The sequence below is a fragment of the Carassius carassius genome, chromosome 5, assembly GCF_963082965.1.
Source record: "Carassius carassius chromosome 5, fCarCar2.1, whole genome shotgun sequence".
Lineage (NCBI taxonomy): Eukaryota > Metazoa > Chordata > Actinopteri > Cypriniformes > Cyprinidae > Carassius > Carassius carassius.
This window is the reverse complement of record NC_081759.1, coordinates 14,315,649-14,342,515: the sequence shown is the minus strand read 5'-3', so window position 1 is coordinate 14,342,515 and position 26,867 is coordinate 14,315,649. Positions and strand designations below refer to the sequence as shown.

General features: G+C 40.6%; 1 protein-coding gene across 1 annotated transcript in view; it reads right to left on the bottom strand.

Moving 5' to 3' along the window:
- Positions 1–26,373, bottom strand: part of LOC132140818 (BDNF/NT-3 growth factors receptor-like) — a 42,891-nt gene extending 16,518 nt beyond the window's left edge. Inside the window, exons 1-13 of the mRNA XM_059549819.1 lie at positions 25,915–26,373; positions 21,505–21,579; positions 21,357–21,428; positions 21,142–21,210; positions 20,898–21,043; positions 20,650–20,801; positions 18,858–18,993; positions 10,660–10,974; positions 10,524–10,541; positions 9,470–9,487; positions 9,319–9,344; positions 6,378–6,477; positions 766–954 (exon numbers count right to left, since the gene is read on the bottom strand). Coding sequence (XP_059405802.1) covers positions 766–954; positions 6,378–6,477; positions 9,319–9,344; positions 9,470–9,487; positions 10,524–10,541; positions 10,660–10,974; positions 18,858–18,993; positions 20,650–20,801; positions 20,898–21,043; positions 21,142–21,210; positions 21,357–21,428; positions 21,505–21,579; positions 25,915–26,108 — 1,510 coding nt within the window. The 5' untranslated portion in view covers positions 26,109–26,373. The remainder of the gene's footprint in view (positions 1–765; positions 955–6,377; positions 6,478–9,318; positions 9,345–9,469; positions 9,488–10,523; positions 10,542–10,659; positions 10,975–18,857; positions 18,994–20,649; positions 20,802–20,897; positions 21,044–21,141; positions 21,211–21,356; positions 21,429–21,504; positions 21,580–25,914) is intronic.
- Between the last annotated feature and the right edge of the window lie 494 nt (positions 26,374–26,867).

Sequence of the window (26,867 nt, the reverse complement as noted above, 5' to 3'; positions counted from 1 at the left end):
TCTGCGTTGCTAGAGGAGGCAGCCTCAAACTGCGCCGCGGTGAAAAGGCTGAGCCGCGACGGGAAGCGAGAGAGGCTTGTTGCGGTGAGAACTGGGGTGCGGCCCAGGCTGGTTGAATGCCTGCTGCGATCCAGCACTCGAGGAGAGCCCGGTCTTGAGCGGGAGCGAGGCGAGCTCGGGCTCGGGGCTTTGCACGGTCTATTGGCCACAACGTGTGGCTTTGCGAGAAGAGCAGCTGTCGTGATAAAGCTTAATGGTGTTCGGTGGCCGTGTTTGGCGAGGTAGGAGTGATCGTGGGTCCCGAAAAAAAGGTAGATCTGAAAAATCCCCCGGTACAGATCTCTTCGTTGGAAGGAAGATTGGGTCTGTGATAAGGTGACAGACAGAGCGAATAGAATGCTGATTAACCATCAATGGATAGAGGTAAGTCAGCGATATTTATACTTTGGGATTGTTTACTAGATTGTGGTCCACCTTTGTTGATTAGGCTAAGTATCTGACGCGCTCCTCCCGAACCTTGTTAACGAGAACATCATTTGTTGGTAAGATTTACAGGTGCACTATTTACAGATCCTGAAATGTAAATAAATTTAAATTAAGAACACTTGCAGATTCATCTACACTCCAACAGTGATTAAGTTACAGAACGTCAGCCATCCTGAAGGGGAGGTTACTATAACAACTGACCAGTGGCAACCTAGGCTGGAATCTATTTCAGAGGATGGAGTGGGGCCGCTGACAGCCCAGCATGCCACGGCAACTCACGAGTGTCCGATTTCAGCATGCTGCCAGGGTTGCGGAAGTACTGGGGGTTCTCGATGACTGGACTCTTAGTCATTCCGATGATAACGGCATCTAGGCATATCTCTGATGATGATGGCGTGTTGTTGCCATTGGAAACGTGGTGAAGCGGGCTGGCTGAGTCGTCGTCATTACTGATTACAGATGAAGAGCCTGGTCAGAAAAAAATCAGACAATACAATAATCCAAAGAAATAATACAAATTTACATTCTCAATACACATTAACATACATACATACAGTACAGACCAAAAGTTTGGACACACCTTCTCATTCAAAGAGTTTTCTTTATTTTCATGACTGTGAAAATTGGAGAGTCACACTGAAGGCATCAAGGGCTATTTGACCAAGAAGGAGAGTGATGGGGTGCTGCGCCAGATGACCTGGCCTCCACAGTCACCGGACCTGAACCCAATCGAGATGGTTTAGGGGTGAGCTGGACTGCAGACAGAAGGCAAAAGGGCCAACAAGTGCTAAGCATCTCTCGGGGAACTCCTTCAAGACTTTTGGAAGACCATTTCAGGTGACTACCTCTTGAAGCTCATCAAGAGAATGCCAAGAGTGTGCAAAGCAGTAATCAAAGCAAAAGGTGGCTACTTTGAAGAACCTAGAATATTTTCAGTTGTTTCACACTTTTTTGTTATGTATATAATTCCATATATAATTCCACATGTTAATTCATAGTTTTGATGCCTTCAGTGTGAATCTACAATTTTCATAGTCATGAAAATAAAGAAAACTCTTTGAATGAGAAGGTGTGTCCAAACTTTTGGTCTGTACTGTATGTGTTGAAAAAGCATGATTATGAGAGAGAAAACAATAACCATAACTTTTGTTTAGAAGGTGCAACCAATAATGTTGCTGAAAAAATTCAAATTCATAATATTCTGTATTTGTATGTGATATGTTACAGTATTATATGATGTTACCTGACTTTACTTAACGAAATTTGACATATTTCTCAGTGAAACAAATGAAAAAAAAGTCATTATTTGATTTGATTTTTATTCATTTATTATTTTCAACGGCAACCAATTCAATTGTGAAATTTAGGTGTTCCTTGTCAGAATGGAGACTGACTCGTAAGTTTGCTAAAACATTTTCTAAAACAATGTTTAAAGTGCCCATATTATGGATTTTTGAAAATGACCTTTCATGCAATGTGTAACGCATCTCTAAGTGAATGAAAACATCCTGCAAAGTTTTAAATCTGAGCTGACACTGAATCATTGAAACGAGTCGTTTTTTCGACTCGTTCCATTTCATGTTGACCTCAACATGAAACATTAGCATATTGCCCACCCACTTGTTGTCTTTTCAGGTTGGTCTGAATGAAAATGCAAATTCATTCTTTGCCACTAGGTGCCGCCTTTGGAGTGGTAAAGATATTGGTTCCCTTTCGATTTGGTCACTCTACATTGCTATGGTAATTACCCTTTTCTCCAAATACTACCGAAGCCGTATTGAATCATCCCAGTGAATCTGGCCAGTGGTGTTCAAGCACGCAAAATATGAGGGGCTCCCACGCTACATGAAGCAGCGCTTGTACTTCATCCATTCAGAATCTTTTCCTTAAGCCAACATTCTACAAGAAGCAAGATTTCGCGGTGAACTTGAGAGCGAGAAACAACACATTTCTCCCCTCTAAACCTTGCTGGGCCACTGCAAACTTCGTCGGCAAGGCTTTCTCCATGGTGGGCAAAGCAACTTCAGCACTGCACGTGATGGCGATACTCCAGATGTCTCAGGCCAAGCTGCTCAAGTCTCTGGATTAGGACAGGCCTGGCCTTGCAGTGTTTAAAGAGCTATGAAGCGCTACGGATCTGGCCCTCAAGATTGTTCTGTTGAGCTCGGGAAACAAGGATGACTCGCAATTGGCTCTCCTGTGTAGCGCCAGTCGAACTCTCTGATGGCCACAAGTTGTGCGTCTGCTGCCTGGGTCGCGCCCACACAGAATCGGTGGTTGGGGGGATCAGACTGCCCCCACTGTGGAGATATGAGCCTCTAGACTCTCAAACTCTGTGTGGCCATCGTCCAAGGCGATGAACTCGCCCAACTAGCCCTGCCATGCTCTACATCTGCAGCCTCTTTTGAGCCAAGGAGGAAAGTGCAGCGAGATTCTGATGCGGATCTGTCAGGGTCAAGTGACGAGCTCGCGCAGGCTCAGTGCCCACACGCTGCAGTATGATTTGGAGTGTATTTGGCAGGGTGGATGTGGATCTCTTTGCATCAGTGGAGAACATTCACTGCTTGCTGTTTTATTCACTGACACCCTCTCCCCTGGGAGTAGATGCACTAGCTCATAGCTGGCTGAAATTATGTAAGTATGCTTTTCTTCAGTGAAGCTTTTGAGCTGGCGAAAGTAAGCAATATTATTTTCCTCCAGTGAAACTTCTGCCTCGCATGCTTTGCAAAATCAGAGAGGAAAGGAAATCTGTTCTGTTAGGGACACTGAAAAGGCCCAATCTGTTGTGGTTCCCAGTCCTGGAGGAAGTGCTGGTAGCCCCATGTGCTTTCCATCTCGAAACACTGGCCGGGCCGGAGCTGCTTAATACACTTTTGCTGTGCCCTGTATGTGCAGTGCACATTTATACAGAGCACTCTAGAGAGTTCAAGCTCTCGTAGCAGCTATATGTTTGTTTTGGAGGTTGCACAAAAGGCCTGTGTCCAAGAAAAGGCTGTCACACTGGATTGTTGATGCAATTGCTTCAGCTTTTGGCTATAAGGGCTTGAAATGTCCTATAGGGGTTTGGGCCCACTCAACCTGTGGACATGCGTCTTCGTGGGCCTGGGCAAATGGCATATCTATTCAAGACATTTTTATGGCAGCAGGCTGGTCATCACACAGCACTTTCGCGAGGTTTATAATCTAGATGTGTCGTCACTTGCTTCACATGTGCTGTCAGTGCGAGCAGCACATGTGCCTTCTCAGCCTCAGTAATGATCTGAGCTGCTTGCCTCAGTGGTTTGGACTAGGTCGTATAAACCCCTGCATTGACGTGCCACTAATTCAATGCTGTCCCTATCTTATCACATTGTTATGATATTGTTCATCACGTCTTTTATGATATGATCACCATCATACTCTGCTTATTTGAGCACTGGTACGGCCGTTGCATCATTACACATAATTTAATTGAAATGAAACAAACTTCAACTAATCTATATGTGATGGCGCCAGAGACGCTGCCATTTCACATTCTTTGTTTCACTGGTGTTAACTCCGCCCCTGGCGTTTATACATTCCCATAGCAATGTAGAGTGACCGAATTGAATGGGAATGCTCTCGGTTAGTTGCGTAACCTCCGTTCCCTGAGATAAGGGAATGAGACATTGCTATTATTGCTGTTTCACCTAGCTCAGGATCTTAGAATGCCAAGTTGCTTCAGTAAAGATTATGAATGGATGACGTACAAGCACTGCTTTATATAGAGTGGGAGCCCCTCATATTTCACACGCTTGAATGCCATTGGTCATTTTTACTGGTGTGATTCAATAAGGCTTCAGTAGTATTTGGAAGAAAGGGTAATTCCAATAGCAATGTCTCATTTCCCTCATCTCAGGGATCCAAGGTTACGTGAGTAACCGAGAGCGTTTCCCTGGTAACGCTGTACACAATGCACTCACAAACATTGCTTCATCAGGTATTACAGGCATGATGAAATGGAAATGAGACCAATCGAACCAATCACTGCAGGTTAACGTCAGGCAAAGAAGGGGTTTGGAATAATTTATAGTTGAGTCGTTGAGCAAATTAGGTAAAATTAAATGCAAAAAATAAAAGTGTTCCTGTAGCTCAATTGGTAGAGCATTGCAGTGCAAGGTTGGGGGTTTGATTTCCCGGGAACACATGATAGGTAAAAATTGATAGCCTGAATAGACTGTAAGATAAAAGCATCTGCTAAATGCATAAATTTAATGTAAAATTTTAATTAAATTAAATTAAATTTTAATTATTTTTTTTTATTTAAATGCATATTATAAGACAATGAAAGTGTTTTTTGACCTGGCATGCATGTCAACCAAAACCAGAATATGAACCTTTCATTACCCATAATATGGACGCTTTAAAGGGTCATTAAAACCCCTGTTTCAGCACTGGTTATTTCTCACCACAGTTTTAAAAAATGCTTAAAAAGTGGGTGTGGTGCGCAGTGGATCCGAGGAGGGGGAAGAGGGGAGACGGTCAACACACACAGCTTTGCGTTGTTTCCTTCCGCTCCCATCGGGTTCAAAACATAAGCCCCTTTCACACAGCATGTTGGTCCAGGAAAATTGGCAGAACATTACCAGATTGCCTTCTGTGTGAACGCAAACAAGTCCCGGGATTGAATCCGGGATCGATCCCGGGTTGGGGACCTAGTAACATTGCCGGGTTCAGTCCCGGAATGAGCTCTGTGTGAACAAAAGTCAAAACAAATGCTGTGTCGTAATGATGATGCACGTTATCACGTGGCCCGTTTACCCAGTGTTTTGAAGGCAGATCAATTTTCATGACAAAAAATATGTGCAAACTGTAATAAAGCAGAGATCAGTTTGCACCTCACTATCCGCGCTGAAGCTGAGATCGTTTGCCAGCGTAAGTGAAAGTTAACATGTCTAGCGTTTTCGACTCATACATTACACGTCACATCCTGATGTCACGTGTCATTACGAGACCTTTACAGGTTTTTTGTGAACGCACGCACATATTCCGGAAAATCGCTGGCAGTGTGAAAGGGACAAAATCAAGCCACCGCATTACCCGTGTATTTTCCAGAACTGCAGTGTGAAGGGGCAATAAATAAATGCACAGCCATTTGAACTCTGCATCAAAAACATTTATGAACATTTATGAACGCAATGTTGCACCTTTGAGAACTTTTAAGGCTTACTCTGTGGCGCTTATATAAGCCTTTTGATGGGTTGTATCACAGAGCTGTAAAAACAATTATGCTCACCAAGTGAACGAATCACATTTGTGCTTAACTCTTATTATAAAGCAAAAATGTTTCTCAGTTAATGTGCGCGATGTCATCTCACAGTCTGAAACGTCTGTCATAGCAAATCAACACATGCTGGTGTGAATAGTTAAGCAAAGTATCTTCTTATAGGATAAAAACATGCAGTGTCATGAAAAATTTAAATAGACACCAATGCGTCATCGCTGTACTATAGTCCATTGCCACGTCACAAATTGTGACGTCAACACAATGTAGATTTTAAACCAGGAAGATGAAAATCTGAAACGTTCAGATTAAGGGGCGGTAATATTATAATAACATCCCCTTTCTAAGTCATGGAGGGAGCGAAATCTGAGAGGCTTGTTTTTTCATAAGCTTAAAGAGAAATGCTTATCGAAAAACTTACAGGATTGTGGTGTTTTTTTGCTTTTTTCACATTTTCACGGTTGGCAGATGCACCGGGACCTAATTATAGCACATGTTATAGCATTAAACATGGAAAAAGTTATATTTTCATGATATGTTGCCTTAAAAATTTAGATGGAATAACCAGGTATGTGTATTAAGAGATATGTTATAATGACTTAAAAAAAAAAAAAAAAGCAGAAGTGAAAAGATAAATTGGAGCACTCACCTTTCATACGAAACTTGGAGCTTCTGCCATACTTGAGGAAAACTAACATCAGGATACACCCAGTTAAAGCAAAGCCAGCTATTCCAACCACTATATAAACCTAGAATATATAAAGGTACAGTAGATCTTACTGAAGCAAGCACGTCTGGGCTTGATTGATTGTATTAAAAAAAAGTCATTTACAAATTGAAATTTCTTGCTTTAATGATATTGTCACAAATGTAAATTCTCCAATAATAAATCAAACAATAAGCAGAATATCCTTGGTGAATGTTAAACTCTGTCAACAATATCTGCAGCCTGCTGTCAGTTACAATGTGTCTAGTCTCTCAGTTTGTAAAAACAAATAAAAAAGTCTATGGGGCAAGTTTCTTCCATCCAGAAAGGTAGTCCCATTCTGTAGAATGCTGGCCCCATAGACTTTCGGTGCAAGTACAAACTGATGGATGGGTCAAAATAGTTCCTATTCCTATAAAAAGTCTGCTCAAGCTGATCTGATGTCAGCTCTAGCCAACAAGGCGTTTGCAATGGCTGGCCAGGCCGGCTCAGCCCTGCAGACGATGTCTGTTCTCCAAGTATTTCAAGCCAAACTTCTCAGTGGCATGGATGAGTCTGGCAGAGATCAGCACCTTCAGAAAGCTGCACACGGCGACCAATCTGGCTCTGCTTGCCACGAAGGCGACGGCGCAGGCTTTGGGCATGGCCAACTTAGTGGTGCTAGAGCACCACCTGTGGCTAAATTTCATGGAGATCAGGGACACTGAGAAAATGGCCTTCCTGGACTCCCCCGTCTCTCCCAAAGTACTCTTTGCCCTGGCTGTGGACAGTATCACAGAGCGCTTCACTGAGGCACAAAAGACGTTGCAGGCGCTGCATCATTTCCTGCATTAGTGCCCCAGGTCGGCGACTGTTTCATGTCACCCTTAAGATTCTGTCCACTCAACAGTCTATGCTAGGCTTCCCGAAGCATCAAGGTCCTCGTCCTCGCGTAGTGCTGGACCAGATCCTCAAAAGCCATCCTGATCCAGCAGACAGGAAGAGGAGAGGGCTCATTCTCGCAGAAGCTGGAACCCCCTTAAAGAAAGCTCGCATTTACTCCCCGTCTCTTCGAACATCTGTGTGTGGCGGAGGTGTTCTAACAGAGCAGGTCTTGCAAAACCAGCTTGTGCCACAAACTATAAAGAGCAAAATTCCTCTCCCTGCAATCACACATGCCAGTTTCCCACCTTCACACGATGAGATGTGGAGGGTGAACAGGGTCAGAACTTATTGTGCCTGGTCCGGGCATTCAGCGTTTACATTAAGTGCTCTAAGTCAGTCAGAGAGTCTGAGCAGCTCTCAGTGTTGGGTAAGTTACTTTCAAAAAGTAATTAATCACTATTACTAATTACATCATCAATATCGTATTTAAATAACTAATTACTCTGTCTGAAAAGTAACTTATTTACTCAATAAGTAACTTAATTATTCAAATTGCTAATTAGGCTACATCTTAAAAATTAAACTCTTTATTCTTTCAATTTGAGTCAAACATAGAACAGTTTAAACTTTTAGCTTTAAAACTGTAATACTTAAAATTTTATAAAAATATAGCCTTCTTTGGTTAACAAATAGAAAATACTCTGAATAACAATATATCTGAATAACAAAAAAGCTAAAGAAAAGTTAAACAATACATTTCAGCAAGAAATGTATTTGGCAAGAAAAGCCCAACTAGTAAAATCCATACAGGTTTATGTAAAAATAACACACTAAGAATAAATGACATAAATGGCCATTGCATTCATAAGATCAACAGAATCGTGTGTGATTTGTTATAAGACAGCAGTGCTGCACAAACATGTCTGTCGCCAGGGACAGACATGTTTGTGCAGCACTGCTGTATTATATCAGCGCCAGCCAAACGTGAATGCAATGCAATTTAGCAGCTGATGTTGTGCCGCACTGAATGATCTAATCACACCGGTGTGATTGTATCAAATATAAAAAAAATATTATTCTACTATTTTTGTCTTTTGGAAGCTGCATTAAAAATCCATTTGGCTCAGAAATCTGAAAAATCCTTTGAATGGACATGACACCTCTGAAGTAAGTGATAATGTCAGTTAATTTCTATATAACGTTAGCTATAATTTATTTGCTGTTTGAATAACCGTGGAAATGAAATGTTATAGAGCCTAATTATAAATTTCTAATGTTTTTATTCAATTGTAATCAAGTTAAAAAGACGGTTTTATGATGTTAAATACATTTGGCTGCTTTTAGCCTTACCCTGGAGTTGGTTCACCCTCCGCCTATGACCTCGCTTTAGTTTCATACGGATTACATAATCAGAAAAATATTTGTTTTTGAATTGAATTCATTCGGCTTTCTATAGACATATCTCTCACGTCTTACAAAAGTTTGTGATGTGTAGAAAGTTGCTCACGGAGAACTAGACGGCAGAAAGTGCACCCTGTTTGTTTTGTTTATTTTGCAAAAGCACAATGTTTTGTTGTCATTGTCAGTGTACACAAATAAAAGTAGGCCCTTTTCAGATTCGATTGATTTTAGCCTTATCTGTATCTGAGTAGCCTATTTAAGGTTTTTGAATCAGGAAAAACTGAAAGTGAAAGTGCTGGTGCACAGAGGGTTAAAGACGAGGCATTCCATTTTATCTTTAGACGGTAAATCTAGATTTAGATTTTGGCCTTTCTGGCGGGCTAAAGCGCCATTGGTTTGTGCAGTTACACAAACATTAACAAATCAGGCTTTAGTAACAGGATAAACAGGAGGACAACCCATAATGCAATGCTCGTTCCCTTATCTCAGAGAACCGAGGTTACCTCAGTAACTGGAGCATTTTCTATGGTAATCAACAGCAGTTTACAGATGTTGTCAATAAAACTTAATATGTATTTAACCTGAAATGTTCCTTTAATAGCACTATGCAAAAACATACCGCAACTTTGTCCTCCAGTGGGGTTTCTGAAAAGAAATGGCAGATGAAACAAATTACACTATTTTAAGGATTGCAATTCAAAACTATAAAAGCCTGAAGGTTTGAACAAATTCATGTGATACTTGAGTAATAAAGGGAGGAACAGACTTACCTGGACTAAATGTTGTTTCTGTGTTACATCATTTAAATGGAAAGAAAAATAAAAAAGGATTATCTAGTAATATATAACATTCTATAAACATCACTATATATATATATATATATATATATATATATACACACATATGAATAACAATGAGCAGCTGGGTGAATCTCATGAAAACTGGTCATATTTCACCCCATTATCATAAGAAATTATATTTTGCATAAAGAAAATTAAGTCTCTTTTAAGAAGTATAAAGTTTTTTTGCATTGTGCAATTATTTTCATAGCAATTAAACACAAACCCGCTAATGGCAGTAGTCTATTAAGTTTTTTTAACCAGCTTACACACAAAATCTTTACTTGTCACAATTTCTGAAACCTGACACTCCACACACCAAAACCACACACCAAATCTGCAAAAACATTTGACTCAGTTTTCAATTTCATAAGATGCACACCAATCTGTATGTAACACACAAAAATCTAACATGAATTAATTTTATGGCACAGGTGTTTGTAAATGTTTGCTTTTGAGATGTGCTTGAGATATTTTGAATACAGTGCTTAATTTTGCAAGAGATGTGAGTCATTTTGCATTTTGTGTGTGCAATTCTTGGATGAGTGTGTAAAGTTTGGAAAAAAAGGGGCAAAGTGTTGAAAATGTAAGCAATTTAAGATGCAAATTACACTAATTAATAGTATAATATCTAATAGTCTTTGTACTAAACATTATTTCCAATAACAATTTAAAATAAATAATTGTATCCAAACAGGATGATTTTCATGAGTTCAGTATGAAATTAAGAATAAGAGGTTTTCACAATATAGTAAATAAGAAAGAAAGAAAGGAAGAAAGAAGGAAAGAGAGTTGTATTTTGTGGGGAAAGTGTGCTTAATTTTTTTAATAAATACTGTCACAAGGTTAAAATGTCCTAAAATGGATTTCTTTGATCTTTTTCTTTTGAATACAAGGTAAAATTTTAATTTAATCCAACTAACATTATATTATATAAATAATTTTGCTTGCTTTAATTAAAATATTGTTTTACACGATAACTCACCATAATAAAACACTCCCTCTGTGGAAACAAAAATATGACAGATGTTTGATTGTACACATTAATAGGCTGCATTATTTATAATAATAAATCAAATAAAACATACATTTTTAAGTGATGCAAGAAAACACAAGCCCACCTGTCCCTGAGTGGTCCACATCAGGTGTGTGCATGAAGTGTGCCGACACGTTTGCCCTGTCCTCTCCGAACTCATTGCTAGCCACCAGCGTGTAAATGCCGTTATGGATATGAGTGGGAATGACCAGTTGCAGGCAGCCGTGGTACTCTGTATCCGTGATTTCATGGATTTCAGTCCTGATGAACTGCTGCTCCTCCAGCAGATTTCCCTCGTGGTACCAGTGCAGATCAGGCCTTGGGTTGCCCGTCACAGTGAAAGGGATGCACCAGTCCTGGTTTCTCACAGGCTGGTACAGCTGCACGATACTAGGGGGAACTGACCCAGGAGAAAGAAGAAGGGGCAGAGGAATGAGAGAGAAGGAAAGAGGGGAGGAGGAGAGGAAGTGTAATAACAGGATGTACCAAAGGAGTAAACAAGAGGAACATGGAAAATTCTGCTGTAGTTTGACGAAAGGAAAGTGTCCGACAGCAAATGGGATGAAGGGGCAGTGAACAGGGATTCTAGGGTGAGAAATACAAGAGAATGATAAGAAATGAAGAGGCTTACTGTAATATTACAACACAGCATGAAGAAAGATGCAATGCATAACCAAAAGCAAATGGATAAAAGGATTTCAACAAAGGTTAAATGATTTGTTGCTGACTGGTGGAAATGAAACACAGAAATGTTATGCACATATAAAAAAAGAGAGACTGTTGTGTTAAAGGAATAGATTGCTTCTTATTGTTCAAAGTCATATGATTTTCCAGCAAAATTTCCAAGCTGCTCCTCATGATGCTTTGAGCCATGTTTAATATCACTGAAGTCAAAAGTAACTGTTTCTCACATTGATTCTCATGGCCTTTGCCATGTGCCAAGTTTGAATTTGTGCAAGCATGAATCATACAGCTTCAAGACATTTAAGATATTTCATGAAGCTTGTCAGCCTGTTTACCATTCAAAAGTTTAGGGCTCATAAGATTTTAAAAAATGTATTCTTCTGATGGCAAGGTTTGCCACGTTGTCACATCTTTTATAAATGAATGTAAAACACTGATTTCCTTTTATATGAAAATAGTTTTGCTGCTTAAGAATTCTTGGATTTTTTTCAGTAAAGTTCAAAAGAACCATTTATTTGAAATAGGCCTAGATTTAAAATTTTTACAATGTAAAAGTCTTTATTGACACATTTTAATGAGCACAGTTTATTGCATCCTTGCTGACTGAAAGTGCTGAATATTAATTGAGGGGAAAAAAATCTTGAACTCTGAACCCAAACATTGGAATGGTATGGTATTTTATTGTACAAAAAAGAGCAGTTTGGACTTTGTGCTAAAAATGTGCTTTTGTGTTCCAGGGAAGACAGAAAAAATGGGTTTGGAATGACACGAGGGTGAGTAAATGATCTTCATTGAATTCTCACCAAATCCTCAACTTAATTATTTTTCCTTACTATGTTAACTACTCTTTAACTACACAAATATCAATAAAAAACACACAAAATAAAACGGGTAAATTCTACAAGGCTCAAAGCTTACTATTAAGTGGGAAAGGTTTTTCAAGCAGTGTTATGCAACAATGTGAGTTTTGTCGGGCCCAGTAGACTAATGTGATAGCTTGAGGGGTAACTTCCTGAATCTTAAGCATTTGGCACATTTTCAAATGTATCTTGAACTCTTAAAAACCATCCAATAGTTCAACCAACCATTCTCTAAAAGGAATCTATCGAATCTCTAAGCATTCATGTCAAATGACCAACAGCCTCCTATTCAGTCTGAAATCCTATTATTTTGTCAAAATGTAAAAATATACTTGGTAGACAACAAGCTTACAAATCAAAGAAAAATTATGGTAATATTAACAAAGTTTCTGATGTGACTGCTTAATGACATTAATCATTATTTTAAATTCTAGGAAGTCAACTACACTGTTGATGAACAGACACATTCCACCACTGATATAGTACTTCATGGAGAAATTATTAGAGGTTCAATGAGTTTTATGTTTTATGAGTTTTATGTTTTAATATTGTTTATTGCAGTATTGAAAGTAGAATTCTATATTTTCATGATAATGTTGGAAAATACAAACCAGATTTGTTAAATTCAGTAACCTAACAATAGCATTATCCTACCAATGGGAACATATCATGTTCTAGACTAATACATGGTCATCTGCTGTGTTGGGACAGCTTACCAAGTAACCTGTTACACTATTGCATAACTCATTAAAAAATTATCTAATTATGTTACATTATTACTTTTTTATGGAACTATTGAAGAAACTGGCTGACTTTTAAGTGTTTATCTGAGCATGTAATGTGGTCTTAAGGCAGTAATCTTTCGACTTTTATAAGTTGATAAACTGCGATACATGAAATAAATCCTCTATATTAGATGTTTTTAGCTGTTTCACCTTGCATAGTCATCATCCATTGTATTTAAAGATGAGGATGTCACACTACTTCTCCATGTTGGAATCTGCAAAATTTGAACTGCTACTCTCACTCAAGTTACAGATAGATTTGCACTAAAATACAATAAGATTCATTGGATACACAGCCTTTAATGCCCTACGGTGGGTTGTGCGATCAGTGGTGGACAGTAGCAAATAATTTTACTCTTGACAATGATTGACAATCATTGACACTCTCAGTACACTACATTCAATGATTGGACATAAATGTGTGTGTGTGTGTGTGTGCGCGTATATATATATATATATATATATATATATATATATATATATATATATATATATATATATATATATATATATATATATATACCTTCTTATGCAGTCCATCGATTTCGAAAATGACCTCACTTCTAGGATGCGTTGTTGGAGTGTTGAGGCAGCCGCTGCTGTCGGCGGTGCCATTGAAGGTGGTTATAAAGCCCAATCCGAGAGCCACATGTCCTCATGTCGGCGCGTTGGTGTCTGCGCTGACGTAGCACAGTTCTGTGTTGGGTACGCTGTGACTCGATCAGTTGGGCCCCCAGACCACATGCAGAGCTCCATGCCCGGCGGTCGGCAGCAGTTGTTTCCAGGACTCCAGGGTTGATGCTGCAGTTTATCAGGGTTGACTTGAGGTGGTCCTTGTAGCGACGCTTCTGACCCCCAGGTCTCCTGTTGGCTGCGTATATCTGCCCATAGAGGACCTGCCGGGGTAGGCATAGGGAGGGCATGCGGATAATGTGTCCAACCCATCGCAGTTGCCGCCTAGCAATGGTTGCCTCCATGCTGCTGGAGTTAGTGCGCTGAAGGATGTCCGCATGGAGGATTTTGTCTTTCCATGTGACACCTAGAATGAGCTGGAGGCATCTGATGTGAAAGCCCTTAAGGCACTGAATATGCCTGCGGTAGGGAGTCCAAGCTTCCGCATTGAACAGCAGGTTGGAAACACAGACTGCCTGGTAGACGGCCGCTTTGGTGAAGGTACGGAGATCTTTATTAGCAAAGACTCGAGATCGAAGTCTACCAAAGGCAGAAGAGGCGAGGTTTATGCGTGCCTGGATCTCGTTGTCTATGAGACAGGTGGGTGTTAGGATACTTCCGAGGTAACAGAAGTGCTGAACAACCTTTACTGGTGTGCCATGGATGTAGAATTCAGGAGGTGTAAGAATGGGGGCCTTGGTCTGTGCAATGATCTCAGTCTTTTTGATGTTGACCCGTAGGCCACAAGCTTGGTAGACTGCGCATACAACATCCAGTGTGTGCTGCAGTGCAGTAGGGCTATGGGCTAGGAGGGCACAGTCATCAGCGTATTGCAGTTCATGAATTGTGGTGGTGGTGGTCTTGGTGATGGCTTGCAGGCCGCGAAGGTTAAAGAGGTTCCCGTCCAGACGAAACTGTAGGCAAACACCATCGTCGGGGCTGAGGGAATTGCGGGAGAGGAGGGTGACTGCTGCCAGGAAGAGATTGAAGATCACTGGAGCCAGTACACACCCCTGTTTCACTCCTACCTGCACAGGAAAGGAGGGGGATTGAGATTTACCCACAATCACACGAGCCTGCATGCCATCATGAAACTGTTGTAGGATTTCCAGAAACCTTGGAGGCACTCCAAACTTCTCCAGAATGACCCAAAGGACTTGGCGGTCAATGGTGTCAAAAGCCTTTGCCAGGTCGATGAAGGCAATGAACAGATCTTTGTTCTGTTCTCTAGCCTTCTCCTGCAATTGGCGTAGAACAAAGATCATGCCGGAGGTGGACCGATCCTTTCTGAAGCCGCACTGTGACTCAGGAAGGATTCTCTCTGTGATGTGCTTAGTAAGACGAAACAGCATGACCTTTGTTAATACTTTCCCTGCCACAGAGAGCAGGGATATTCCACGACTGTTTCCACAGATGGACTTGTCGCCCTTTTTCTTGTGGATAGTAACAATGTGAGAGTCTTTCCAGCCTTGTGGAACAGCTTTTTGTGCCCATATTATCTGGATAAGTTGGTGGAGATTTTTGGTGAGCAGATACCCGCCTTTCTTTAGAGCCTCTGCAGGGATTCCATCAGGACCAGCAGACTTATTGTCCTTGAGACTTCGTACAGCTGGCAGGACTTCTGAGAATCTGGGAGGGTCATCTAGCTCATGCACAGGTGGGAGCTTTGGAAGGCGCTGCAGGACAGTGGGGTCAGTTGGATTGTATTGGTTAAGGAAGGTGTTAAAATGTTCAGCCCAACGCTCAAGAATTTCTTGATTGTCCTTGTGCAGAATTGTGCCGTCTGCAGATCTGATAGGGGTGATTCTGCGTTTTTGGGGTCTATATAGTGATTTTATTGCATCATAAAACGCTTGAGAGTTGTTGGTGTCCGCATAACCTTGAATTTCATGGGCTTTCCTAAGCCACCAGTCATTCTCCATTATGCGAAGCCGTCGTTGCACCTCAGCACGGATCTTACTCCAGTGTGAGCGTAGAGAGGGAGATTGTGGATTGGAGAGGTGGGCAGAGAGGGCTTTACGCTTCTCCTCCAGAAGGTTGAGTATTTCAAGGGAGCTGTCGTCAAACCAGTCCTGGTGACATTTGGAGGTGAAACCAATTGTATCGGAAGCAGCTTGTTGTATAGCTGAGCTAAGGTTAGCCCATGCGCTTTCAGCTGTATTGCGTAGGGGATGAGTGATAGTGGAGGAAAGGTTATTAGCCAAGCAGTGACGGTATGATGCAATAATGTCAGGAGATTTTAAAGCTCGTGCGTTGAGCCGTCTTGAGGGTTGTTGCCTGGCGTGTTGAGGTCGGACCTTTAGGTCGGACTCTGGGATGTTCTGTAGCAGTCTGCTTTTAATGGCAAAACCTACTCCATATAGACTGCGGGTATCTTCTGGAAGGCCCTTCCAAAAGAAGGTGTATCCTTGCCCGACTTTTATTAGCGAGTCCTCCCCTGCGAGTCGGGTCTCACTCAAAGCTGCAATGTCGATGTTGTATTTGTTAAGCTCGCTCGCAACCAGGGCAGTGCGCCTGTGGGGTCGGTCAGTTCCAATCTGCACATCAAGAAGTGTGCGTACGTTCCATGTAGCCAAAATTAATAGTTTCGATTTATATTTTCGACCGCGTAATGGGATGCCTTGACGACAGCGGTGGGCCACCCAGGAGTGTAAGGAACAGGCAATGTTTGGGTCACCTTTTCTAGACCCTCCCCCCGATTGGGGGTGAGCAGTGCGGACCCTAAAGAGGGCTGCTAAGTCACACAAGAAGCTACCAAAGGTGGACGCTGTTCCAACCCATCCACACAACGACCATCACGCTTGTGCCGCCTCCGTGCAGGGCTCATGCTAAAGGCTGCCAGTCTGATCCAAGACCTGCCTCCGTCACATTTACCCTATCGCCAAAGGACTTGTACGGTGAAGTGATAGCATACGCAGAGAGTGGATTAATGTTGCAGATCAAGGCTGCATCTCATTTCTAGTCTTACTTGATCTTAGTGCTGCGTTCGACACCATAGATCATGACATACTCATAGATCGATTACAAAACTATACAGGTATTCAAGGGCAGGCTCTAAGATGGTTTAGATCCTACCTGTCCGATCCCTACCATTTTGTTTACTTAAATGGGGTGTCATCTCATTTATCATCAGTAAAATATGGAGTGCCACAAGGATCCGTCCTAGGTCCCCTTCTATTTTCAATATACATGTTGCCCCTTGGTAATATTATTAGAAAATACGGAATTAGCTTCCACTGTTATGCTGATGATACTCAGCTATATATCTCAACGAGACCAGATGAAACTTCCCAATTATCTAAGCTAACAGAGTGTGTTAAAAATGTAAAAGATTGGATAACAAATAATTTTCTCCAATTAAACAGGCTACCTATTAAGTTCCGTATCAGTTACAAATTATCATTACTTACCTATAAGGCCCTAAATGGTTTAGCTCCTGCGTACCTAACTAGCCTTCTACCACGCTACAACCCATCACGCACCCTAAGGTCACAAAACACTGGACTTTTGGTAGTTCCTAGGATAGCAAAGTCCACTAAAGGAGGTAGAGCTTTTTCACATTTGGCTCCCAAACTCTGGAATAGCCTTCCTGATAATGTTCGGGGTTCAGACACACTCTCTCTGTTTAAATCTACATTAAAAACACATCTCTTTCGCCAAGCATTCAAATAATGTATCTCTTAAATTGTGAGTGTAGTTGCATCTGCATTTTTATTCTTTAGCTTGGGTTAAACTAATTTTACTTTGTTGGATCAGCAGCTATGCTAATGATGTCTCTATTTTGTTTCTATGTTTTGCCACGGGATGTAACTAGGATTTACACAAGCTCCAGTCTGGATCCAGAACACCTGAGAAGAGATGATGCTGACCCTCAGAGGACCCCAGATGATCCTAACCTTGAATCAACAAACAGAACTAACAATTATTGCTACATGTGTGACTGCATCATATAATTACTATTAATTAATAATATTGATAGTTCATCATCTAGCTGACTACGTCTTGTATTATTATTATTTTTATTTTTCTAAAATCCTGTCAAACGTGCACAAACTACTAGCTACTACTAAATATTGTAGAAACATAATTTTCTGTAAAGTTGCTTTGTAACGATTTGTATTGTAAAAAGCGCTATACAAATAAACTTGAATTGAATTGAATTGAATTAATGTGAAGAGAGAGGCGCGCAAACCCTATCTCCACAGCTTCAGTCCAGAATCCAATATCCAGTGGCAGGAGATGAACTCTAGACAACCAGATGGACGGTGGAGTTGCAGGGGGCTGCCAGGTCTCTGTCTGTTGAGGCTGTCTCTCGCGTGTCCCCAACGCGGCCTTGTCTTGAGGAGACGAAATGCTCACGGAAGACTACCCACAGAGCAGTGGAGGCAGCAGTCAATTTAGCAGTCCATTTAATATACATAAATGGAGTTTTTGCAATGGATCTAGTGATGCCACTCAACTAGTCCCTCCATACCTGATAGACCTCCGCTGTTGGTCCACGACTACTTATTCGTCTGGGGACCACCGCAAGGAGCCCCCAGCTTATTTCGTAGCTTACCTTCATATCTGAAGGAATGTCCATTATCCGCCACCGATGGACGTGGTAAGTAGCAGTCAGCTCTGCCCCAACATATATATATATACACGCACACACACACACACACACACACACACACGCACACACACACTTATGTCCAATCATTGAATGGGTTCACAATTTGCTATTTCATTTGCAATTTCATCAGTTAACTCTGATTTAATGATCTGGTCTGAGCACGTCTAAAAAGTTAACAAATCACTGTACCGATCTTATGCGACTCAAAATAAGCCAAGTATCAAGACTATTATAATCCTCCAGTGTGCTGACTACTAATAATTCATAATAATGTCAGACTATTTTAGGTCTATTATATCTGAATGACTGGCACATTAGACCCCTCTCTCTTAAAATAGTTTTTTTGAGCGTGAGGATGAAGCACATTAAATTGCAAAAAAATGTATAATGATAATAATAATATGTAGTTCTTACAGTTCAGTACTCTTACTCAAGACGACATTCAAAAGAAGTACTTATGCATTTATAAGTGTATAAGTATGGAGTAATATTTCATCAGGGTATCTTTAACAAATACAAGACTTGTGTCCTTTGTCCACCACTGGTCATGACCCACCATTTGAGCTCATGGCCTTCTGTCACAGAGGACTGAAACAAACCTTAACTTGGGGCTCATTCTGTCAAAGCAATGCAAAGCAAATACAAGCAACACAATGTGAGTTCTTACAAAGAATATTGAGAAGGACTGAAGCCTCAGTCTGGCCCACAATGTTCTCGGCACTACAGGTGAGCTCTCTGCCATTGTCATCAGGTGAAAGTCCACTCAGAGTCAGAATAGACTGCAGCCCCATTGTGTGAGAAATCTGTGAGAAAGAAACCACAACTGTTTAAACATATTTTAAAACATTTTGCATTCATGCACCTTTTGGTTGACAGGGTATTCTGGGTTGTGGTTGCCTGCTGACCAAAGTCAAAAGAGCTCACACTAATCTTAGTCTTTCTAATATTCTAGCACAATGAAAAAAAAAAGAAAATGATACTTTGGATCAACTTAACAAAAAATGATCCAATTTCTTCCTGCCAAATGTATAATTTTTCTTAAATTGCGGCATTAACTGGAGCTAAATAATCCAAGTTCTCATTCTACACTTCAATGTATTTAATCTGTCATACAGGCTGTTGTTTTCACCATGGGTGAAGGATCCTTTAACGTAAATAGTATAGTGAGCATTTTAAATATTAATGGAAACACCAAGCTTTTAAGGGCTAGAGTCAAGCATCTGTGGTTTCAGCACTGTGATCAATCATGATATTTGAAAGCACATTATAGGATGCTACAGAGATTAAGTGTTTAAGTGTCCTAAATGTGTAAAACTGGCATGAGGAGGAGAGAGGTTATAACTGATGTGAGGAAGGCAGATATGTATAGGCTTAATAGAGTAAATAGGGCTCATAGTCTGTAAAAACACCGTTTTACATCTAGTATTCCATCTTATGTTTACTTATGATTTTGTGGAAGATCTCACTATGCTATGTGTCTACAAGGAATATTAGATCTGATGTTAAAGCTCAAGAGACTTGGCTTTAAATTCTATCTTTAAATACTATAATAATTGCATTGCATGAGTATGTCCAGTTGTTACATTTGAAATAAGAATGCTAAGTTTTGTGTTTTATATTTTAAATTTATATTTTAATTCGATAAAAAAGTATTTTTCAAGATTGATCAAAAGTCAAAATAGAGGAACTAAACATTCTGTCAACAGTCACTCACTTTCACGTCCTTCTAAACACATAAGACTTTCTTTTTATCTTTGAAACACAAAAATATTTTTAATGAAACCTGAAAGATTTCTGTCCCTCATTTGAAACTGCATTTAACCAAAACTTTCATGATTGAAAAAGTTTATAAAAATATTACAATGAATCAAGCATTTTAATCCAATACTATTATTAAGCAGTTAATAAACGTCTGAGTAACATGATTGCTTTATATTATAAACTTTAAATTTGAGCATTTATTCACACATAAACATACATTGAGAATATCAATCAAGTCTCATGTGGTCTAATGAGACGAAAACATAGAATGCAACATTGATAAATTTTATTAATAAATAAAAGGATATATTAAATATGTTTATTGTATGAAGTGATTGTGCCTCTTCAGAAAACGTGTATTAAACCACTAGATTCATATGGATTTATTTTATTCTTTAGTGTTCCTGTAGCTCAATTGGTAGAGCACTGCATTATCAAGCGCAAGATTGGGGGTTCGATTCCCCGGGAACACATGATATGTAAAAATTGATAGCCTGAATGCACTGTAAGTCGCTTTGGATAAAAGCGTCTGCTAAATGCATAAATTTAATTTATTTTATCACTTTATAAATTTCATTCTACATATCTAATAATAATATTCTATTCAACTTGCATTTTGTCTACAGAAAGAGTAAGAGCACTATAGTAGATTGCTATTCTGAACTAGCTTTATACTTAACAGGCAAACAGAGTGTTACCTCATGGCTGGTTGAGAGAGGAGGGTTATCACTGGAGTTTAAGCTCCAGGAGAGCTCAGGGGTCGGGGCTCCTGACACACTACACACCACTGTGGCATCACTTCCTGCCATTTGACTGACAACAGCAGGGATGACATCGACATGTGGATACTCTGAAATAATGACAGAATTGTCATGTTTGAGAGGATGATTTTTTAATATGTCTTACCACAATCTGTGTGACTTAAAATTGCATTGGGTTTCATTACCACATGAAGGAAGATTGAGTCTAGAGAGGGCTTTTGCTCTTCCTCCTTCCAGTAGACACTGCAGCCCATCTCTCTCACTGTCATCCAACCAGACTTTGATCCAGATGTTCTTACATTCACATTGCAAAGGGTTTCCGGAGAGCAACCTAAAGCAAACCCAAACAAACTTCAGGAACAGAAAGATATATAGTACAGTACATACAGTTTTGTACATTTATTTAATAATAAACAAAAAACATCCTACAAAGTGGACAAGTTTGAATTACGAAGTGCCCTCCAAGACAGTGTTGATAAGTTATTGTCTCTGAGATTCCTACAGATAGAGAGTAGAAAAATACTTAATTAATTAAAAATAAAGAATAACAGTATAGCAAATTAGTTTGAAAACATCACACGTGCTTAATATTTGTTGTATAGTTTCATTAAATTTAATAAAATGACGTAACAAAAAAGACTCACAGATATTGAAGTTTGGAGTTGTTGAAGAAGGCCATCGTAGATACATATGTCAGATGAGTATTGGTCACTGTTCTGTGTAAGACAGTATATGCTCACATAAGTAAGTTTCATTCCCATTTGGCATGACTATACAATTTCAGATACTCACAAATTTCTGAGATTTGAGTAGAACTTCATATGGTCCTCACTGATTGTAAGTAGCCTTTTTTGATTTGAGATGTATCTGTGGAATTGAAAGGAATGATTAGGCACATTAGATTCATAAACACAGTAGCATTGCGGTACTGTGGTACACATCCACAGTTTGGGGTCAGTGAGATTTTCTGATATTTTGCTTGAATTCTTATGCTCAATTGGATATTTTAGTAAAAACACCAATGTTGTGAAATGTTATTGAAGTTTAAAATAACATATAGTTTAACATTATATTTATTTCTGGTAAGGCGAAGTTGTTATTAGTCTTCAGTGTCACATGATCCTTCAGAAATCATTCTAATACTAAATTGGTGCTCAAGAAGTATTTTTATTATTATTATCAATGTTGAAAACAGTCGTGCTGCTTAATCCTTTTGTGGTAATCCTGATTTTTGATGAATAGAAAGTCACAATTATTGTCAATTAATTTTTTTTATCAATTTCTTGCTCAATAAAAAGGAATTGATTAAATTGGTTTTAAACGGTATTCTGCCTAGTTCAGATAATACTATTTTACTATGGCACCTTGTCAAACACAAAACTTGCCCTTACAAAAAAAGTAGATACAGCATGGTATTGAAATCCCTGTATACCGTGGCATTTACACAGCAGTCCGATGTACTACACTGGTTTCTATTAAGAGCAATAGGAATATTACTTGAACATACAATTTAACTAGGCATGCGCCAAACAAATAAAATCAAGGCGAGCTGTTTTCAATCCGCAATGGTATGTGAATACATAGACCAAAAATGGAATAGCACTCAGAGTCAGTATCAAACAGACTGTATCTACACGTTAGACTACTCCCCAACTAACCTATACACAACAATTCATGTAACAACGTACACGTAAAACTTTATTTCATTGTTTAATAACAGCAGTTTATGAGCGTATCTTTTGCGGCAGGCCTAAAAGCATTTTTTTCTCCCTCAAAACCAAGATGGTCTCTCAAGTCAACTCGTCTGTCAGCGCAGGCACTCGAGCAGATCAGATCAGATCTGATACATCTCTCGAGCAGATCAGATCAACACTGATACATCTCTCGAGCAGATCAGATCAACACTGATACATCTCTCGAGCAGATCAGATCAACACTGATACATCTCTTGAGCAGATCAGATCAGATCTGATACATCTCTCGAGCAGATCAGATCAACACTGATACATCTCTTGAGCAGATCAGATCAGATCTGATACATCTCTCGAGCAGATCAGATCAACACTGATACATCTCTTGAGCAGATCAGATCAGATCTGGTACATCTCTCGAGCAGATCAGATCAACACTGATATATCTCTTGAGCAGATCAGATCAGATCTGATACATCTCTCGAGCAGATCAGCCCTGATACATCTCTTGAGCAGATCAGATCAGCCCTGATACATCTCTTGAGCAGATCAGATCTGATACATCTCTCGAGCAGATCAGATCAACACTGATACATCTCTTGAGCAGATCAGATCAGATCTGATACATCTCTCGAGCAGATCAGCCCTGATACATCTCTTGAGCAGATCAGATCAGCCCTGATACATCTCTCGAGCAGATCAGATCAGACAAGCCCTGACACATCTCTCGAGCAGATCAGATCAGATCTGATACATCTCTCGAGCAGATCAGATCAACACTGATACATCTCTTGAGCAGATCAGATCAGATCTGATACATCTCTCGAGCAGATCAGATCAACACTGATACATCTCTTGAGCAGATCAGATCAGCCCTGATACATCTCTTGAGCAGATCAGATCAGCCCTGATACATATCTTGAGCAGATCAAATCAGATCTGATACATCTCTCGAGCAGATCAGATCAACACTGATACATCTCTCGAGCAGATCAGATCAACACTGATACATCTCTCGAGCAGATCAGCCCTGATACATCTCTCGAGCAGATCAAATCAGATCTGATACATCTCTCGAGCAGATCAGATCAACACTGATATATCTCTTGAGCAGATCAGATCAGCCCTGATACATCTCTTGAGCAGATCAGATCAGCCCTGATACATATCTTGAGCAGATCAGATCAGATCTGATACATCTCTCGAGCAGATCAGATCAACACTGATACATCTCTCGAGCAGATCAGATCAACACTGATACATCTCTCGAGCAGATCAGATCAGATCTGATACATCTCTCGAGCAGATCAGATCAACACTGATACATCTCTCGAGCAGATCAGATCAACACTGATACATCTCTTGAGCAGATCAGATCAGATCTGATACATCTCTCGAGCAGATCAGCCCTGATACATCTCTTGAGCAGATCAGATCAGCCCTGATACATCTCTTGAGCAGTTCAGATCAGCCCTGATGCATCTCTTGAGCAGATCAGATCAGATCAGCCCTGACACATCTCTCGAGCAGATCAGATCAGATCTGATACATCTCTCGAGCAGATCAGATCAGATCAGCCCTGATACATCTAACGAGCAGATCAGATCAGATCTGATACATCTCTCGAGCAGATCAGATCAGCCCTAATACATCTCTCGAGCAGATCAGATCTGATCTAATACAACCCTCAAGCAGATCAGATCAGATCAGCACTGATACATCTCTCCAGCAGATCAGATCAGATCAGCCCTCATACATCTCTCAAGCAGATCAGATCAGATCAGATCAGATATGATACATCTCTAAAGCAGATCAGATCAGCCCTGATACATCTCTCTAGCAGATCAGATCTGATACATCTCTCGAGCAGATCAGATCAGCCCTGATACATCTCTCCAGCAGATCAAATCAGCACTGATACATCTCTCCAGCAGATCAGATCAGATCAGCCCTGATACATCTCTCAAGCAGATCAGATAAGCCCTGATACAACTCTCAAGCAGATCAGATCAGATCTGATACATCTCTCGAGCAGATCAGATCAACACTGATACATCTCTCGAGCAGATCAGATCAACACTGATACATCTCTTGAGCAGATCAGATCAGATCTGATACATCTCTCGAGCAGATCAGCCCTGATACATCTCTTGAGCAGATCAGATCAGCCCTGATACATCTCTTGAGCAGATCAGATCAGCCCTGATGCATCTCTTGAGCAGATCAGATCAGATCAGCCCTGACACATCTCTCGAGCAGATCAGATCAGATCTGATACATCTCTCGAGCAGATCAGATCAGATCAGCCCTGATACATCTAACGAGCAGATCAGATCAGATCTGATACATCTCTCGAGCAGATCAGATCAGCCCTAATACATCTCTCGAGCAGATCAGATCTGATCTAATACAACCCTCAAGCAGATCAGATCAGATCAGCACTGATACATCTCTCCAGCAGATCAGATCAGATCAGCCCTCATACATCTCTCAAGCAGATCAGATCAGATCAGATCAGATATGATACATCTCTAAAGCAGATCAGATCAGCCCTGATACATCTCTCTAGCAGATCAGATCTGATACATCTCTCGAGCAGATCAGATCAGCCCTGATACATCTCTCCAGCAGATCAAATCAGCACTGATACATCTCTCCAGCAGATCAGATCAGATCAGCCCTGATACATCTCTCAAGCAGATCAGATAAGCCCTGATACAACTCTCAAGCAGATCAGATCAGATCTGATACATCTCTCGAGCAGATCAGATCAGCACTGATACATCTCTATGAAGCGGACACTGTATCTTCACCGATATGCATCTAATTGCGTTATGTGGTCAATTTATACAATCTAGTGTAAGGCGATAGCGCTGTCTCGTTTGTCGTTTTCTGGTACAGAAAGTCAGCTAAGGTGAGTCAGCAACCGCAAAAAATATTTCTCTGAGCAACCATCTTTATCAAAAAAAAAGGAATTTTGGGTTTTCATGAGCTGTATGCCAAAATCATCAGTATTAAAACAATAAAAGACCTGAAATATTTCAGTTGGTGTGCAATGAATCTAAAATATATGAAAGATTAATTTATATCATTACATTATGGAAAATAATGAACTTTATCACAGTATACTAATTTTTTTGAGAATCTCATAAAAACACTGCACATGAAAGGGTTTTCAACACACAAACCATTAATTTTTGCAAAGTTATGGTAAAATAAAGGCCTACAAAAAAATCCTAAATTAAGAGCCGTTCAGGAGTCGAAAGAGCCGAACTTCCCATCATTACTTCACACAAACACCAGACGTGATGTCTGTTGCACATCTTGGTTGATGCCAAGAGCTCATATCCACGGACGCTCATAACGGAAACGGGCATGTCATGGAATAGCAGTACACTAAACTTATTTTGGCCCTCGACTAACTGAGGAATCTACCCACACACTCGCGCATGTTTTTTTTTTCACTGGTCAGCTGGTCTCCCGGTTCATTTCTCCGCAACACTCCACTTACATATCCGTGATGTTTTCCATGTCAGACTCCGGCATCAAGACAGGGAAATCCTCGATCCCTGGTTCTTGATCGATACACGAGATCCTCGAGGCATTGCAAAAGCACGACCCAGGACACGCCGAGCTGAGCCTCAGCAGCCCGAATAAAAGCCCACACAGCCCCAAGCGAGCCATTTCACTAACCCCTGCGGTCATGGCAGGTCTGGAGCGGTGCGTGCAGCGTTGTCTAATGTCTTGTAGTATTTTCAGCAATTCCAAGATGAGACTCGCTGCTGTGGGATGCGCAAAGACGTTGTGCGCGTCTTGAAACTGTCATGGAGTGGCCTTATCTGGTCTCCATAGAAAGGTGATAACGCAGCGGAGAAATGTTTGCGTGCCAGTGTGTTGCGTTATCCGGACTTCGCTTCTTCCAGACGCGGTGGAGAAACGCGTGGCCGCGAGCTGCGTGTGTCTACGGGCTGCGGCGAGACGGTGTGCGTGCGTTCGCGCGTGCATCAGCGCGCGAGTGAAGAGGCAGCAGCGCGTACCTGCTGCAAGCGCCTATTGATTACACACCGCATCTTCCTCAGACATCGCTTCTGTAATTACATGTGGAGGGGGACGTTAAATACGCTCTCGGCGATGCTATATCGGCAATAATTGATTACCTGTGTTGTCAATGGGGCGATCTTTGGGAGATTTATGTTGACAGGGATTGGGATAGTTTTTATGTCGAATCAGGAAATTACTTGATCATTTTCATTCGTTTTGTTTTTTTCATCTGTTTAACAATTCTGCCTGAGCTCGTTGTGTTGCTTTTCCATCGTGCTCGTTTCAACAATACCACAACTTCATGAATAGGCTAGCCATTACTGGAGCGTGACGTGCTGTTTGACGCACAAGATGGGCTGCATCTAGAAAAATAATTGCTAAACAAAAATGCCTGGATGTTTTTTTACTGGTTATGCCAGTTTC